The sequence below is a fragment of the Ambystoma mexicanum genome, chromosome 11 (genome assembly GCF_040938575.1).
Source record: "Ambystoma mexicanum isolate Mex_15411 chromosome 11, UKY_AmexF1_1, whole genome shotgun sequence".
Lineage (NCBI taxonomy): Eukaryota > Metazoa > Chordata > Amphibia > Caudata > Ambystomatidae > Ambystoma > Ambystoma mexicanum.
Window position 1 is genome coordinate 1,007,393,645 of NC_090934.1, and position 15,276 is coordinate 1,007,408,920.

Genomic DNA, 15,276 nt, shown 5'->3' on the forward strand with positions numbered 1-15,276 from the left:
TGTTTTTTACCCGCAATTAAAAAATAGTGTTGCTCTAACATTAAACCGTTTTAACCACTGTATGTTTTGTCTGCACCTTTTAATCTATTTCTAATCCTGAAGTTAGTTGGGGGTTTCATTAACACCTCTGGTGAGGGGTTATGAGAGGTCAACCTTAGTAGACGTGTAAGGTTTCTCACAAGATAAACTTAAATTCTCACAGTCAATTTAACTGGTACAGATATACTTATATATCCTAACAACAAGTAAGCCACGAGAACTTCAAGGTATGTAACAGTTCCATATATACATACAACCGAAAGGAACACCTATCACTAGTACTGTAGATGCCAAACAGTGATAACCAGGTTATACTGTTGCAAAGATCAAGTGTCGTAAAAAAAATGCTTAGATTAAAACATGAGCTTTATATAACATAAGGCACATCAATTAAACGCTTATACTGCCTACAGTGTAATAATTAGTTGTATCTACTTTAGGAGACCTTCAAAGTTAGTAAAAAAAAGTGTTCTCAAAGGATTAGCAGGCTAAAGACAGTAGGCAAGCATGGTTATTGTGTCATGTTCTGTACGTTTGTGTTCATGCTTCATCGAGAAAGAAGAGGGCTGCCTACATATCACGGCAGTCTGGAGTCCACACGTGAGATTCCTGTAACCTTGTTTCACCAACAACGAGTTTGGCTGTAATTCCTTTTCTAGGGAAAACCCCAAACCTAGGGAAGCCCGGTCTTAAGGGTCTTAAGGGGAAGGGTATGTGATGAATCCAATGATGTCATCACTTCTTTCCCAGCGGTGACCCCTCCCAAAGTGTCCAGAGGACAGCATCTGCTACCTGATCCTGGCCCTCGGAGTGGCTATATGAGGGAGGATGACATGGGAGGAGACAACCTCCAGGAGAATATCATGGCGCTATCGGATGAGACGTGGTATCCCCCTTCTTCTTTGGCGGATACCCCATCCCTGCCTAATGCCTTTAATGGCATCCTGTTACACCTCCCCTCATCCATCTAGGAAAGATACTAAAGATCTTCTACTGAGAACTGTATGTAAGACATCACCATCTGACTTACCCTCCAAAATTAATGAAAACACCTTCTCAGCCTACAAGTCATCTACAACGAAATTTCCTTTAAAGAATAATTATCCAAACTTTGCCTGTAAAACTTCAAGAATGGCAGAGGAGTTGCTAGGGGGGTCTCAGGGGGATATAGCCCCAGGTCTTTTGGTTGTAGCCCCGGATAGAATTTCAGGGTCTACAACCAAAATGCTACCTAGCCTCGAGTCCTGATAGTTCTGACATTTGTGTAGCCTCGGATCTTTTCCAGACCGAGCAACACCCCTGAAGAATGGACTCCCATTACCATAACTACCAGAAAACTGCAACAAGGAAGATGAATGGAGTAATGCAGATCAAGGAAGGCCAAGAACACAGGCTACGCTCTAGTTGGTGGGAGCACATACCTATGACTGTGAGATTTAAACAAGTGAAGTAGCTGACTGGAGCACGCTGCTGGTGAGAGAAAGCTGCTTCTCTCGGAACGAGCTGAGAAAACGTGAGGCTGGAGAAAGGGCCATGGAGTGAATCGGCTCAGGAAGCAGAGCCAGGGAAGCTGACCGCAAGAAGAAACAAGCTGTGGGAATGCCGGAAGCCAACAACCGGCTCCCGGGCATTCTCAGGTTTTTGGAGGCAGCCTTTGCTTTACTGGAGCCTGAAGACACGAAGCAGACAAGCCCAGCAGGGACCGCAGAACAAAGAGAAGCCAAGAAACTGAGGCAGCAACAGAAGAGGAAATGCCGAACAATCATGGCTTACAGTGAGAGAAGGAAAATACGCCAGCCAGAGCCAGCGAGTCCACCCAGGGGAAGCGGGGGTGCCAGGCATTTTTATGAAGCATATGAGAGAGAAAGAGCAAGGGAATATTTACAGATCAGAAAGAAAACACAATACCTTCCACTTTGTGAGTGTATGCGATACACATGTGAAAAAGCTGAAACAAGAGACTATACATTTTGGAGAGGTGCGCAGAGCCTAGCTGAGAAAATCCCTGGCAGGGAAGTATACCAGGCAAATTGAAAGTGTAAGAAGGACATATATATTTGAAAGCCCTGGCAGGAGAGTATACCAGGCAATTGCAAGTGTGTGCATCCAAGAAAGCCCTGGTAAGAGCCTATACCAGGCAGTTGCAAGTGTTTGTATCTAAGAAAGCCATGGCTGGAGAGTATACCAGGCAGTTGCAAGTGTTTGCATCTAAAGCCCTTTGAAGAGATTATAGCAGGCAGTTGCAAGTGTGTGCATCCAAGAAAGCCCTGGTAAGAGAGTATACCAGGCAGTTACAAGTGTGTGTATAAAAGAAAGACCTGGTAGGGAAATACACCAGGCAGAGACAAGTTGAAGATTGCATAGGACATACCGATCTTTAAAAGCGGTCCTGAGAAAGATATATCAGGAGTAGCAGAAAGGTTGTACTGATCACGAAAAGAAGAGTGAAAACCTAGCAGGAGAGTACACCATGTATCCTCACAAGCTATAAATGAAGAACCAAGTTGTTTTGTTTACTAGTTGGGTTGCTATCCAAAGGAAGAGGAGTGAAAACCTGGCAGAAGAGTAGACCAGATATCCTAACAAGACAAAGACAGTGAGCCAAGTTGTTTTGTACATTTGATCAAGAGAAACCCAAGGAACTCACATTGTTGAATAAGCAACCAAGGGAAGAGAAATCCAGGGGAAGGGAACCAATCTCTGCAACAAGGAACTCTATCCTGTTGAAACCTTTGTGTTGGAGTTAAGCATTTTCCTTTTTGAACATTTATGAACCACTAAAGGCTAAAGACATAACTCTTTCCACTTTAGAGTTTAGTTTGTTACAATGTGAGGGCCAGAATACTACTTTGGACACAGGACAGTTTTGCTTTGGACATTCTGATGTTGGCCGACCCTTAGTTTTGCTTTTAGGTAGGGAAACAACTCTTAGAGCAGGGACAGAGGGTCATTCCCCCCCTTTTATTTTAATAAATGTTTATGGCCAAAACCCTAAGGCCTGATTCATGGAATGTTTTCCTATGGGATTGCGCAGTTATAAAACACTTCCATGAATCAGGCCCTACGTCTCTGTGTCTCATTCCTGGTTCCTCACCCAGAGAGGGGTATAGGAATAGTCTAAAGCATACATTTTCAAAAAATGTGGTATCTAAGAAATAGCACAGAGGATATGCTATTTATAGATCCATCGTTTATGGACATATCCAGGTCACCTTATTCTCGAAGATGACCTACACATTTCCAGGGGGCTGAACAGCAGTGCAAATGATGCACGGACCAGCACACTTGCATACATTTGTGTCAGTGGTCCACTCCTCAAACTAATGTATTACATGCTCGCAGCACCCATTTGGGTGCTAGGAGTGCATTTCACAATGATGGGCCCTTAAAGAGCTTGTCATTTTGCAATGTCAACAAATGCATTAAAGCATGTACTATCCCTGTTTGAGAAACAGAAATGCTAGTGGGACAGCAGCAGTTTAAACAGCTGCTGTTCCACTCAACACAAAATGCATGACAGGGTCAGGAATGACCCTGTCATGCACAGCACAGCCCCCTTTGCCTTTTCCAAACAGGCACAGGGGAATGTGTTTTTATTTCTATGTATTTCAAAGCACATTTAATTTCTTCTAAGTTCAGGATGTGATTTGAAATGTGCAGACAAACCCCTCTTTGACCCATGCTTTGCGCAATTGCACATAAGGGTGGAGGAAAGGGTAGCCAAATGTGTCCATCTATGATGGGAACAGTCTGATGACCTTTGGAAATAGAGCATTCTGTCACAAATGGTGAGGATGCACTAGCATATGCTTACCTTTACGCCAGAAAAACATTTTGAAATCTGGCCTAAAGACACCAAGAATCAGAGCACAAAGAAGAGGTCCCAGAGGGCTGACAAGCCAGAATCACTCAGAGAAGAAGAAACGTCAGGAGAATACGTAATTGGGACAAATGGTTGTGGGGTGCCAAGTGGGAAAAGAGAACGAAGATGGAGGTAAAAGAGAAGCAGTGCAGTAGGTTGAAAAGACAAGCATAGAGGTTCTGGAAGGAGGGCACCTGTTCAACCTGCGTTAGCAATTCCTGTGCCAGAGCTGTGTACCGGTACTCCATTGTGCGGTCCCAAGGTGCCCTCAGCCCAGTGGGATATGCAGAAACACGCCCCAAGTATGGCAAGACATGAAACAAGTCTTGACCCCACAAGTCCAGTAGGCGGGGAGGACCACCTAAAGAAAGCTCAGAATCCTGCCTTTGGCAACAGTGGTGGAATCTTGACTACAGCAATGGCAATGAAAAAGACGCAAGCCAACCAGGAAACAAGTGCAAGGGACACTTAAAACCCCATCGAGTGACTGCCTTTCATTTGAATGCCAGGAGGCCGAAAATCAGGGCAGGGAAGGATTGCTTTTTTGTGTTGCTTTTTTAAAATTCCCTAGCCTTTAATCCAGTCTAACCTAAATTATTTATTTATACACATTTGTATAAAGTGCCACTAACCCAGAAGGCTCAGAGAGCTATAAGACAGACTACAATAGAAGGAAGAAAGAAGAAAAAATGAACCGGCATTTAGCCTGTTACTTTGTCAAAGAGAAACGTTTTTAAGTCTTTCCTAAATCTCAAGGGACAGAACAAATCCCATAAAGCCATTGGCTGAACAGCTCTGGGTGCCCAAACATGGAAACAAATGCCTCCAAATGTATTCTTTTTGAATCTGAGCTGATCAAGAAGAGTACTGTGGTTTGATCCTGAATTTTATTTAGATATTCTTTTGTGAATACGATCTTTCAAATATTGCGGGGCTGTGCCTACGACACATTTGTGCATAGGTATAAGAACTTATTTTCAATTGGGTGCTGTACAGGCAACCAGTGAAGTAGGCGCCGCTTAGAGGTGGCATGATCTCTTTGATTCAGCCCATAAACCGCTCTAACAGCAGCGTTCTGGGTGATTGGAGGTTTCTTTACATCGCTTTTCAAAGTGCCAGCCAACTGACTGTTGCAGTGATGCTAATCTTGGGTTTACTAGGGCAGTCGATAGTACTGCCTTATTTTCCAACATGAGATAAGGCCTTATTTGTCTGAGTAGTCTGTTGATATACATACACAGGCAACTGACAGAATGTACATGGTTAGTAAAGGTTAGTTGGGAGTCAAAATAGACTTCCAGTGTCTTTACACAGAGGGCGACTTGGATGAACAGCCAGCAATGGAGAACTGTGAATAGCGGGAATCGCGTTTTCTAAGCCCATGGCCAGTACCAACAATAAGAAAGTCTGTTTTTCCATCATTAAGAGCCATCAAATTTTGGGCCATCCAGGCTTGTATAAGGGCATAAATCTTATTAATTGCCTGTAGATCGTGATAGTCGGCGTAGTTGGTATATGATACGCCAAATCTGTCCAGCAAATCGAAACAAGGCTTCATATATATATTGAATAGTGAGGGAGATGAACATGATCCTTGGGATATTTTCTGTTGTAAAACAAACTTTTTTAAACCCTATTTCCTGTGTCCTGGGTTGTATGATAATCCCACAGCCTTGGCACTCCAGACTCCCCACTCATCTCCTTCTCTCTCTTATCTCCTTCTGTTTCATCCACTCATCCATTTTCCCTTCTCATGTTCCCCCTCCTGTTTTTTTCCTGGTTTTCCTTCCCGCCTCCTCTATGGGCCTTCTTGTTTGTGCCCTGCCTTTTCTCTCACTTGGCCAATAAGGCATTACTGGTGGAGGGGTTAAGCTGGATAAGGGAGCAAGCTCTGATGATTGCTGAATCCGGTTCCCTTTGCGTCTTTTCTCAGCATACGTGTCCAGCAGTCTAAACTTCAGCAGCATTGCTGTGAGGTAGAGACAGTTTGGGAATGCTCATGAGGAAGACATCACCAACGAGCTCATTGCCTCAGCTGCAGTACAGTGCAGTTTAGTTCAATATTATTTATACATCCCAGACTAAAGCCCCCTAAGGGTGTCATGGCACTAATTGAGCTGATCACTGAACATTTCACATCTTTAAGTATCAGAGGAGTGTGAAATTTATACAAAACCAAACTTTGAAGAGATGCTTGGCATCTTTCCTTAGTAGCGAGAAGACAAGTCCAAACAATCACCGGCTGAACAGAGAAAGCATGCTCCCCACCCCCAATTTCTGCAAGCAAGATTTTAATAGAGAATGCTTATGTAGGTTTCCAGGTAAAAAGGGAGCATGTGGGAATTTATCTCTGAAATGTTTTAAGACAAAACCGTGGGGCCTCCTGATTGTAAGCATTATGCACGATGCACAACAATGAGGCACGGGGAGTCACAAAACTGCTCATTATAACCAAGGGCCATATCTTCAAAAATGCAGGGAATAGCTTTCCAAGAGTCTGCTCTGTCTAAAGACCCCATAGCTGCGTTCCTGAAAAGCCTGTGCAAAGTGCAACTAGCCAGAGAAAGAACAAGCCACCCCCTCCTGCGTACAGGACTGCAAGTTATGTGGCATTTTCAGTAGTGCATATTGTTCATGTGCAAGCAATTTGACCAAGCAATATAGCATTATATAAACTTCTCAGTAAAAAAGTATTTAAAGATGCTCAATACATAATTATTCTATTTTAATACACACACACACACATATATCTATTTTGATAGTGCAGCGGTCGCCGCACTATAGTTACATTGCAGGTTGAGCACCTCAGGAAATCCGTAAAAATAATTTGCTAATCCCCAGACTGGATATTTTAGGAAAGATCCATTCAAAAATAAAAAAAAGTTATTAAGACTTATTAAAAACACAGTTTTGGCCTAGTCCCTATTCATTTTCTCATAGACAAAAAAGGCCAATTTCTGCTCCACTGGATGGAATTGTACCAGGTATGAAACAACTTGGGTGCGAAGCGTTGACTCGAGATCCATGGTGATTTGGGGTTATTATGCCCAGGACCTTTTAAAATATTTGTTGGAGAAGGGGGTGCCCCCTTCTCCCAAAATTATAGGTATATCTCCCATTGTGCACTGCAGCAGAGAGTCTTTTCAGGACTGAAAATCCACCATATGTGTCTTGTTTGATGCAACAGATAACTGCGGTTAACCCGACAGCTACCTAAAAACATAATGGTAGAAAAATGCCATTTGGAGGAAGAAAAACGAATACATGGCACCAGGCTAGAATTGGGGGGGGAGGCACAATGTAAAATTGGAGAGTTAGAGGAGGGCTAGGGAAGAGGTCAATAGCCCAAACAATTTCCTGTAGCCATGGCTATTCGGCAGGATAACCACAGCTACAGAAGAAAGAAGCGAGCAGGGATGAAAGTGCGTCACACGGTACAACAAGGATTTGGGGGGGCATGGGAGAGGGAAACATACGTTTATGGGAGTTGAGGGAGCAGGGTAGATGAAGAGGGTCACCTGGTAAGTGACTGGGAGGGCAGGGAATCATTTTTTTTTCTTGCTGTTTTTCCAGATAACCGCAGCTATCTGATGACTACAGATAACCGCAGCTATCTGTATTACATGCCCATTATACCCGCGGTTATGGGGTAAAAGTTATAAAAAATATATGTATATATATTTTTACAGCTACAGTGGTGTAGGGGGTGAAAGTGGCTTGGGAGTGTTTTAAACTATACAGTGTACACGGCCAAAGGCCGTGATCACTAGCCAAGGTCAATGGGAGTTATACACATGTATAGGGGACAAGGCCATGGCTAGTGACCTGTTAGTGATATAAAATATACAGTGGGCACAACCAAAGGCCGTGCTAACTAGGCAGGGCATTCGCCTGCTACACCTGTATAGTGGACATGGCCAAAGGCCAAGCCAGTGGCATGAAAAAAACGATGGTATAACAAAACCCTTGAAATTCACTGAAAAATCTTTAGTTAAAGTTTAGTTGAGTGACCACATTTATCACAAGAAAATCACTGAAATTCAGCACATTTGGGAAGTCGTGACTGGCGTAACTCGGCGCATTCACCTTGCAAAGCCCAAGAGCACATATATATTATAACAGAAGGGATTCACAATCACATACACAATGGCACTATGGGGGACAGAGCATTATATGCGACATCAACAGGAGCACGCCAAGTTAAGCCAGTTATGACTTCCCAGACATATTTTATCATCATGCAAGGGTTGCAAAGAGCAGCCCAAGTGCAATGATCCAATGAGTTATATCTGAGCACCTGACTGAAAACAGGAACTGTGAGGGTTTTAGAGTCGGCACATAACAGATTTGTTCTGCTGCAGCACATATGTGGTCAGTGAGGCGAGGCCATTGCCAGTGTAAATCTGAACATTGCACAGTGCAAAACCCTGCACAATGCACTCATTTCACTGCCCCAGAACTGCATGTACATTTAGAATTATGAAAGTTCTCAGAGAGAGGATTAGCCAGGGACATTATCCTGCCTCGTTTGCTGTTGGATTGCAAGCTGGCTAGCCTTTATGGGAATTTGGAGTCTCCAGACTTTTTTGATTTCTTTGTTGCCTAACATTGTCATTGAATATAGTGTTCAAATTGTTATTAATATATTAAATATTGACTGGCTTTTATTACCAGTATAAAGATGAGAATGTGGCTGGGGTATCCTGTTTCTTGGATACCATTGCTGTTTTCTAGGTTAAAGAAGTGGCCAGTCTCTAAACAAAGCAAGGTCCTAACCTCTTACTCCAAGGGATTTCTGGCAAAACCATATTCTGTCTCGTAAAGTTCCAAAAAAAACCTCAAATAATACAAGAGAAGAGAAGGGTTCAAAGCAAAGTGTTCCAAAGTTCCTTTCGGTCTTAACAAATGATAAAATATCAAATCGAAAGGTTCATTCCGCATGAAGGATGTTATTGCTCCTTGCAGAATCGAATCAGTTGTGGTCTGTTCAGTGCTCTCCCATCTGGTACCTGCCTCTGTCGTATCTTCCTCAACATATCCCACCAAAATGTTGTCTAATGTGACCTCTTTCTACACAACACTTTGTTCTGTTTCCCTTTTAACATGCTGTTCTTTTTGTATTCCTTTCTCTCTTCTTCTTCTTCCCAGACAACACACTGCATCTCACTTTCACAAGAATTATTTTATTTTGTTTATTTTATTTTACATTTAGGTAACGCCCAGACCCACAGGTATCACAGCGTTTGTACCTAGTAGTATCATGAGAAAGGCTTGACACGTCAAAGTCAGAAGGCAGATTGGATAGGTCATAAATGCAGTGTTAGTCATACTTATTGAACAACCAAGTTTTCTCTGTCTTGCTTCTAACGCAATCTCACTCCCCATCTTTGACTTGAACTCCCCCCTCCAATGCCAACTGATACTCTTTCTTCACACTTAAACATGTTTCCTGCTTCATAGAAATCTTCCTCACACTTCCCAAACAAATCCTTAGGAATCCAGGTTTCATATCTCTCTCTGGCCTTACCTTCAGCTTCCTGTCTGGCTCCAACTCAACAACTCTCTTAACAATCAATTCTGTTAATTTCTGTTTAAATATTTCCTCTTCTAAGAAGAGTAACAAACTGCCAGTCCTTACAATGTTCCCATTTTCTATCTATAGGTTTCCCAATGCTTTTTCCCCTTTACCACACATGAGTACCTGATGTGGTGTTTCCTCCTCTGGCCCCTCTTCTGACCAACCCTTCCTGTTTGGGGTCTCACCGAAACACTAGTCTTCCTGTTGGAAAGAGGGTGATAGTGGTAAGGGAAATACAGAGCAAGTGTGAGGAAGTAACAATTTGTATGATCTCATTCTACAGGTCTTAAAAAACAGACAAGTGTCTAGTTTATTATTGGATCCACTTGCCCATTCCCCCAGGGGTGTTACAAGTGCAGCAGGTTAGGACCATCTGTTGCAAGGAAGAAATTAGCAAGGATCTGTTGAGGAAGCAGCTACTACAGAATTCCACCAGCTGGGACCTGACACCAGGCCACCTTGGGTAGCATTTGCCTCCCTTTATAGCAATATCAACAGAAGGTAAACTTTGCTGAAAGAGAACAGTTGGATCCTGACAATGATGGGTTATTGACTAAATATCATGGAAACCTGAGATGATATGCTAAGGTGGCATAAAATAAAATGGGAATTATTTGCTAAGTGGGTATAATATGTTAAGACTGCAGTCGTTGTGTGGGGGTAGGTGACCTCCCAGCCAATCAGGAAGCTTGGAATGGGGGCTTTACCTCACGGTAAAGCGTGCATTCCGAGCCTCCTCAGAACAAGGAGGCAACCATCTTCCTGGTACAGCAGGTATGTTTTCCCCTGCGTCCCCTTCACCCACCTCTAATTTCCACCTCCCTCACCCGCTCCCTCCACCTCTTTTCTCACCCTGCAGCTTCCACATCCCTCGTGTTCCCAGCACTTCCGCTATCGCAGCAATGGCCATCATGGAAAGGGATAAGTGACTAAGCGTAGTTCCCTTCTCCCTTGTCCATGGTGGCCATCTTGTTTTACAGTTTGTTATAAGTTGAGAAATAGCAACAACTTCATTTTTTTCAAACTTAACAAAACAACTATTAGCATCCTGGAAAAGCCTTCCGGGATGCTATTAGCAATAAATCCTCTGGGCGGGGTCATTACCATGTCGTGTAATGCCCTGGGGTATCCGTTAAAGCCTGGCTGAAATGTAATGCCCCCACCCACAAACAGACATGAGTTGTAAAGCTCTGCATCAATGAGCCACATCTATCCCATAGTGCTCACCATGTTCATCACTGTGAGGATATAGTGCTGTACATTCTCGGTTCCGTGGTACTCCACCATCTTGGTGTCAGCCACTACTAGAGTTTCCACCCACTTCTCCTTGCTGATGGACCTCCTCTTTCTGTGTTGTCTCTTCCTGTGCTTGTCTTCCCAATTCTCCCTCCGGCTCTCTGTCTTGTCCGGTGTCACTGTAGAATCTGAACAAAAGGAACATTATGTTATACAAGAAGGACAATCTTAGTCCATTCGTTTTTATGTTTAGGTTATGTTTAGGTTTCATTTAATCATAACTGTAGGCCTTGTAAACAATCAGCAACATTGTTCTAAATAAAGGGAAAAGGCTGCAGAGAGAGAGAAAGAGAAAGAGAGAGAGAGAGAGAAAGAAAGAGAGAGAGGGGGCAGACAGACAACAAAAACAGAGAGAGAGTGACAGAGAAAGCGAGAGAACGAAACAGACACAGACACAGGGAGATCCAAAGACAGAAACAGATCAAGCAAGCAAGACAGAAAGAAAGGGTGCAGGGGGCCGCTCGGGCTAGTGAATGATGGACCTGGAGAGGGTATATAGGGAATCCCCAAACTACCACAGCTCAGTCCCACACAAAGGCAGGGGGGCAGTCACAGGAGCACTTACAAGCCCACTGACCCTACTGCTACTCATGAATAATATAAGGGAGGAGGGGCATCAGAATGGCCTCAGGATACCCTTTATCAAAAGGTTGACCCTTTGAGAGAGCCATTCAAGCTATTTAGCTAGACCCAAACACCCAGTGCATGAAGTAAAGCCTTAACCTTTAAGGAAACACACTTGCAACATTTCAAAGTCACGCCAAAAGAAAAAAAAAATGCCAAGAGAAACATTTCTGTCTATGGGCTTTATGCGTGGAGACAGAGGAGGTCCTCCAGATTCAAATATACGCTCAAGCACCTTGTCTATTAATTGGTTACCCTCAAATTTCCAGTTAAACAGAGAGGAGAGAAGCAAACAGAGGTGTAACACTAAATTCACAGCCTCAGTATGAATGAGCTCAACTTCGGTTCTTGTGAGATCCTCTGTGATCCAGTTGTATAACCAAAAATTGATTCTCCAAACACCAAAAATGTGATGAACGGGTATGAGTGTGTTTCTGCCTGGCCACAGATCAGACCCTGACCTCGTACTATATAGCTTACATCTACTGCCGAAATTCCCAAGATGTATCTACCCACTTCAGATTCATGATTTCTCTGAAATAGGTTACCAATGATTAAGAAATCATATCTCACCTACAAAGGGGTGCCCTCTATCGGGATCAAAGCAGCATTAACTCACTTGCTCAAAAAAGTCAAACTGATCTGAGTTTATTGCAAAATCTTCACCCTAGTGACTATTGTACTCCCAGTTCATAGTCCCCTTTCCTCCATACTTAAGGAGACATGGGGTCATTAGGAGTTTGCCGGCATCCCACTGGTAAATCCGGAGGGATACCAGCAAACAGTGTTAACGTTCCTGCCGCCTGATATACTGGAATTACCAGTATATTACAGGCAGTGGGAATACCAGGAAATCTCCATTCAATTGAGTACCATAGGAGTCCATGGAGGGGATTGCCGGCATTACCGGCACCAGTAATACCAGCGTTTTTTGCCGGTGGGGGCCTGATTTACCTCCAACTTTTGGCTGGAGGTAAGTCAGTTAATACCCACCAACAAACTTGTAGTTTGCGGGCCCCGAAACGTGCCGGAAAACAGAATTACCCTCACCGGCAAACTTCTAATGACCCCCATTGCTCGTAATGGGGCCAGGATTGGAACATTTTGCACAGCAACTTTAAGCTAAAAATAAAAAAAGAAAATGTGGTGTGCATGCTCATGTAGCAGACATGCCCCTCACTCGGAACCTGCTACCCGTATACTCACAAACACACCCTTCAGCCTAAAGCCGGCGGTTAAAACTAACATGTTATTAGAGGTAAGGGGAGAGGGTTACATAGCGGAAAAGCAACTATCGATTATGAGTATAGTATACACAGGGTGAGTAACTTCTACTTACACCTATGCCTTGTCCCCTTTCTGTCATACTTACGGGATATTTATTGCAAAGCACTTGACTACACAGGGAATGGAACCCTTTACGTACCAAAAACGTTACGTAGAACAACCTGTCTGAAACAAACTTCAGATCTTGCACTAAGATCCATAGCATAGTGCTTGTAAAAAAGCATCTGTTGTACCCCAGGCAGCTGCCCTGAAGACGTTCTTCAGGGGAAAATGTCTCTGGAAGGCAACCATGAACCATGTGGGCATACATTCCTTTACAAGGAGAGACCTTCCTCAGTGTTAAGCATTCCTGAATACAAGACACTAGCCACCGGTTAATGGTGTCTTTAACTGCATTAGAACTGCGGGAAGATCCACGAAAGGTGACAAAAGGTGAAAAAAAGGTTTCAATCGTTCCAGATAAAAGCTAAGCACTGTAGCAACATCCAAGAAATGCAGAGTGCTCTCAGCCTCAGAATAAGGATCTGGGAAAAAGATCAGAAAAAAGATTTCCTGCTTCAGATGAAAAAAAATGACACAATGTTGGGAAGAGAGTCAGTCACCTTAACCCTGTGGACAATCAAGTAAGGCTCAGACGAGCAGAGAGCCTGAATTGCACTGATTTTCCTAACCGATATAAGCACAACCGAAAATGCTGTATCCCATGTCACAAGGCGGATATCTGCTGAAGCCATTGGTACAAAAAGTTTGTGTGCCAGAAAAAAAAGAGCACTATGTTGACATCCCATGGAGGATGTGTAGCATGAGTAGGTGGGTGCAGTCTCAGCAAACCAATAAAGTGTCTGGGTTACTGGGTTAGCCAGCGAAAAGCAGATATCCCTTGCATTGTGGTAGGATTCAATGGACGGAAGGAAGGTTCAGGAGGAGTCAAAAGAAATCCCTGAGTCTGTGAGATAAAACAAAACAAGAAATTACATGATGGAAAGAGGAAGGAAGAGGACTGACCCCATCATTGAGACTCTATCGCAGAAGCAAGTCTGCTTGGCTGGGTACTGCGCACACGTACAGGACTTTCTGGCAGCCTTGATGATACAGGTTTTTTATTTAGGACAGGCTCAAGCTGCTAAGGAAAGCAATTGATAGGATGGATGGACTTGACCCCCCAGCTGAAACAGGAGATTCGGTTTCTGTAGAAGATGCACTGGTGGAGCCGATTTAAGAATAAGCAGTTCTGGAAACCAGATGCTGGTTTGCCAGTGTGGACCTATGACGAGAAGGTGACAGTTCCAAGTGTGTTTCACCATGTGGAGCACCTTTGGAATCAGAGGAAGGGAGCAAAATACATAAAGTGTGTGTCCATCCCAGGAAATGAGGCAGGCATGACCCAGGGATTTCACCGCCTCAAGAGGTACAGAGAGGACTTGTGTTGTGCTAGAAGGCAAAAAGATTGACTACAGGAGCTCAACACTGAGAAAATGTTTGGTCAATGACATCCTGATTAAGATCCCACATATGCAGGGCTTAAGACCATCTGCTTAAGGAATCTACCTGAAAGATGTGTTCTCCAAAAAGGTGGGTGGCCACTAGAAAGATGTTCATCTGTAGGCATCACTGCTAAAAGTTGAAGTCAAAGGTGGAGGGACTGAGTACCACCCTTTTTGTCCACATAAAAGATTGTGGTTGGATTGTCTGTTTAAATGCAGACCCTGTGAACCCTGGGCAGAATCTGGAAGGCTCTTGAGCGCAAGGAAGTGTGAGAAACCAGAAGGTATCTCACCAGCTAGTCCTCAGGGATCTGTCATCCTGGTTGCCATGACACGGCCATCACTTTTGGATCCAGTTCCTGGGGGTGGACCAGTGCGGGAGGATCACCTGGGTTAGGGATCTACGAGAAGTGGGAGTGGTGGGACACCCGATGGTGGGATCCGGTATCCCCCCTCCCTGTAAAACCTTTACCCCATCCTACCAGATAGGATATTTAGAAACACTACCCATACCCGCTTTCCCTTTACAAACACTTTCCCACAGACAGCCCTCTCTGGGAGAAAACAGACTCACACACGAGCATTGTACCTATCATGTCCCACTACTATGGTCAGACAAGGTCAGACAATTACTGGTAATCACTCACACCTGACTTCCATTAAACTTTCCCACATGGATAAAAGGCGTAGCACGAGAGCACACTTTGAGTGAGACAAAGCACACAAAGGAAAAGTACTTTCACAACGGCTGCCGAACGAAGGAAGGAAGACGTCAGACAAAGAAGGGTACGCAAGGAGGGAGATATACTTGACCTTTTTGGCGAGAACCGGTTACTTTCCAGAACCCTTCAGATTAGAAAGCGTAAGGCCAGGAAACCAAACTGAAGAATCCTGCATTGTGTATCAGAGATACCCAGGCGCCTCCTGCACGGCTGACCAAGTCGGGGAGGAATAGCAGCCGCTGTGGTACCTTCCTTGACTCCAAGATTAAAAGCAGCGCCCGACAGATCAACACATCCGGTGAGTTGGGTAGACCGATGCAAGACCGGTCTGTGTTGAAGTCAAGGTTGCAAGCGGCAACATTGTATAACAAGCACAAGAACGAA

General features: G+C 43.9%; 1 protein-coding gene across 1 annotated transcript in view; it reads right to left on the reverse strand.

Moving 5' to 3' along the window:
• Nucleotides 1-15,276, reverse strand: part of ADAMTS7 (ADAM metallopeptidase with thrombospondin type 1 motif 7) — a 752,931-nt gene that overhangs the window by 473,268 nt on the left and 264,387 nt on the right. The window contains exon 4 of the mRNA XM_069624204.1: nucleotides 10,707-10,903. Within this exon, the coding sequence (XP_069480305.1) occupies nucleotides 10,707-10,903 (197 nt within the window). The remainder of the gene's footprint in view (nucleotides 1-10,706; nucleotides 10,904-15,276) is intronic.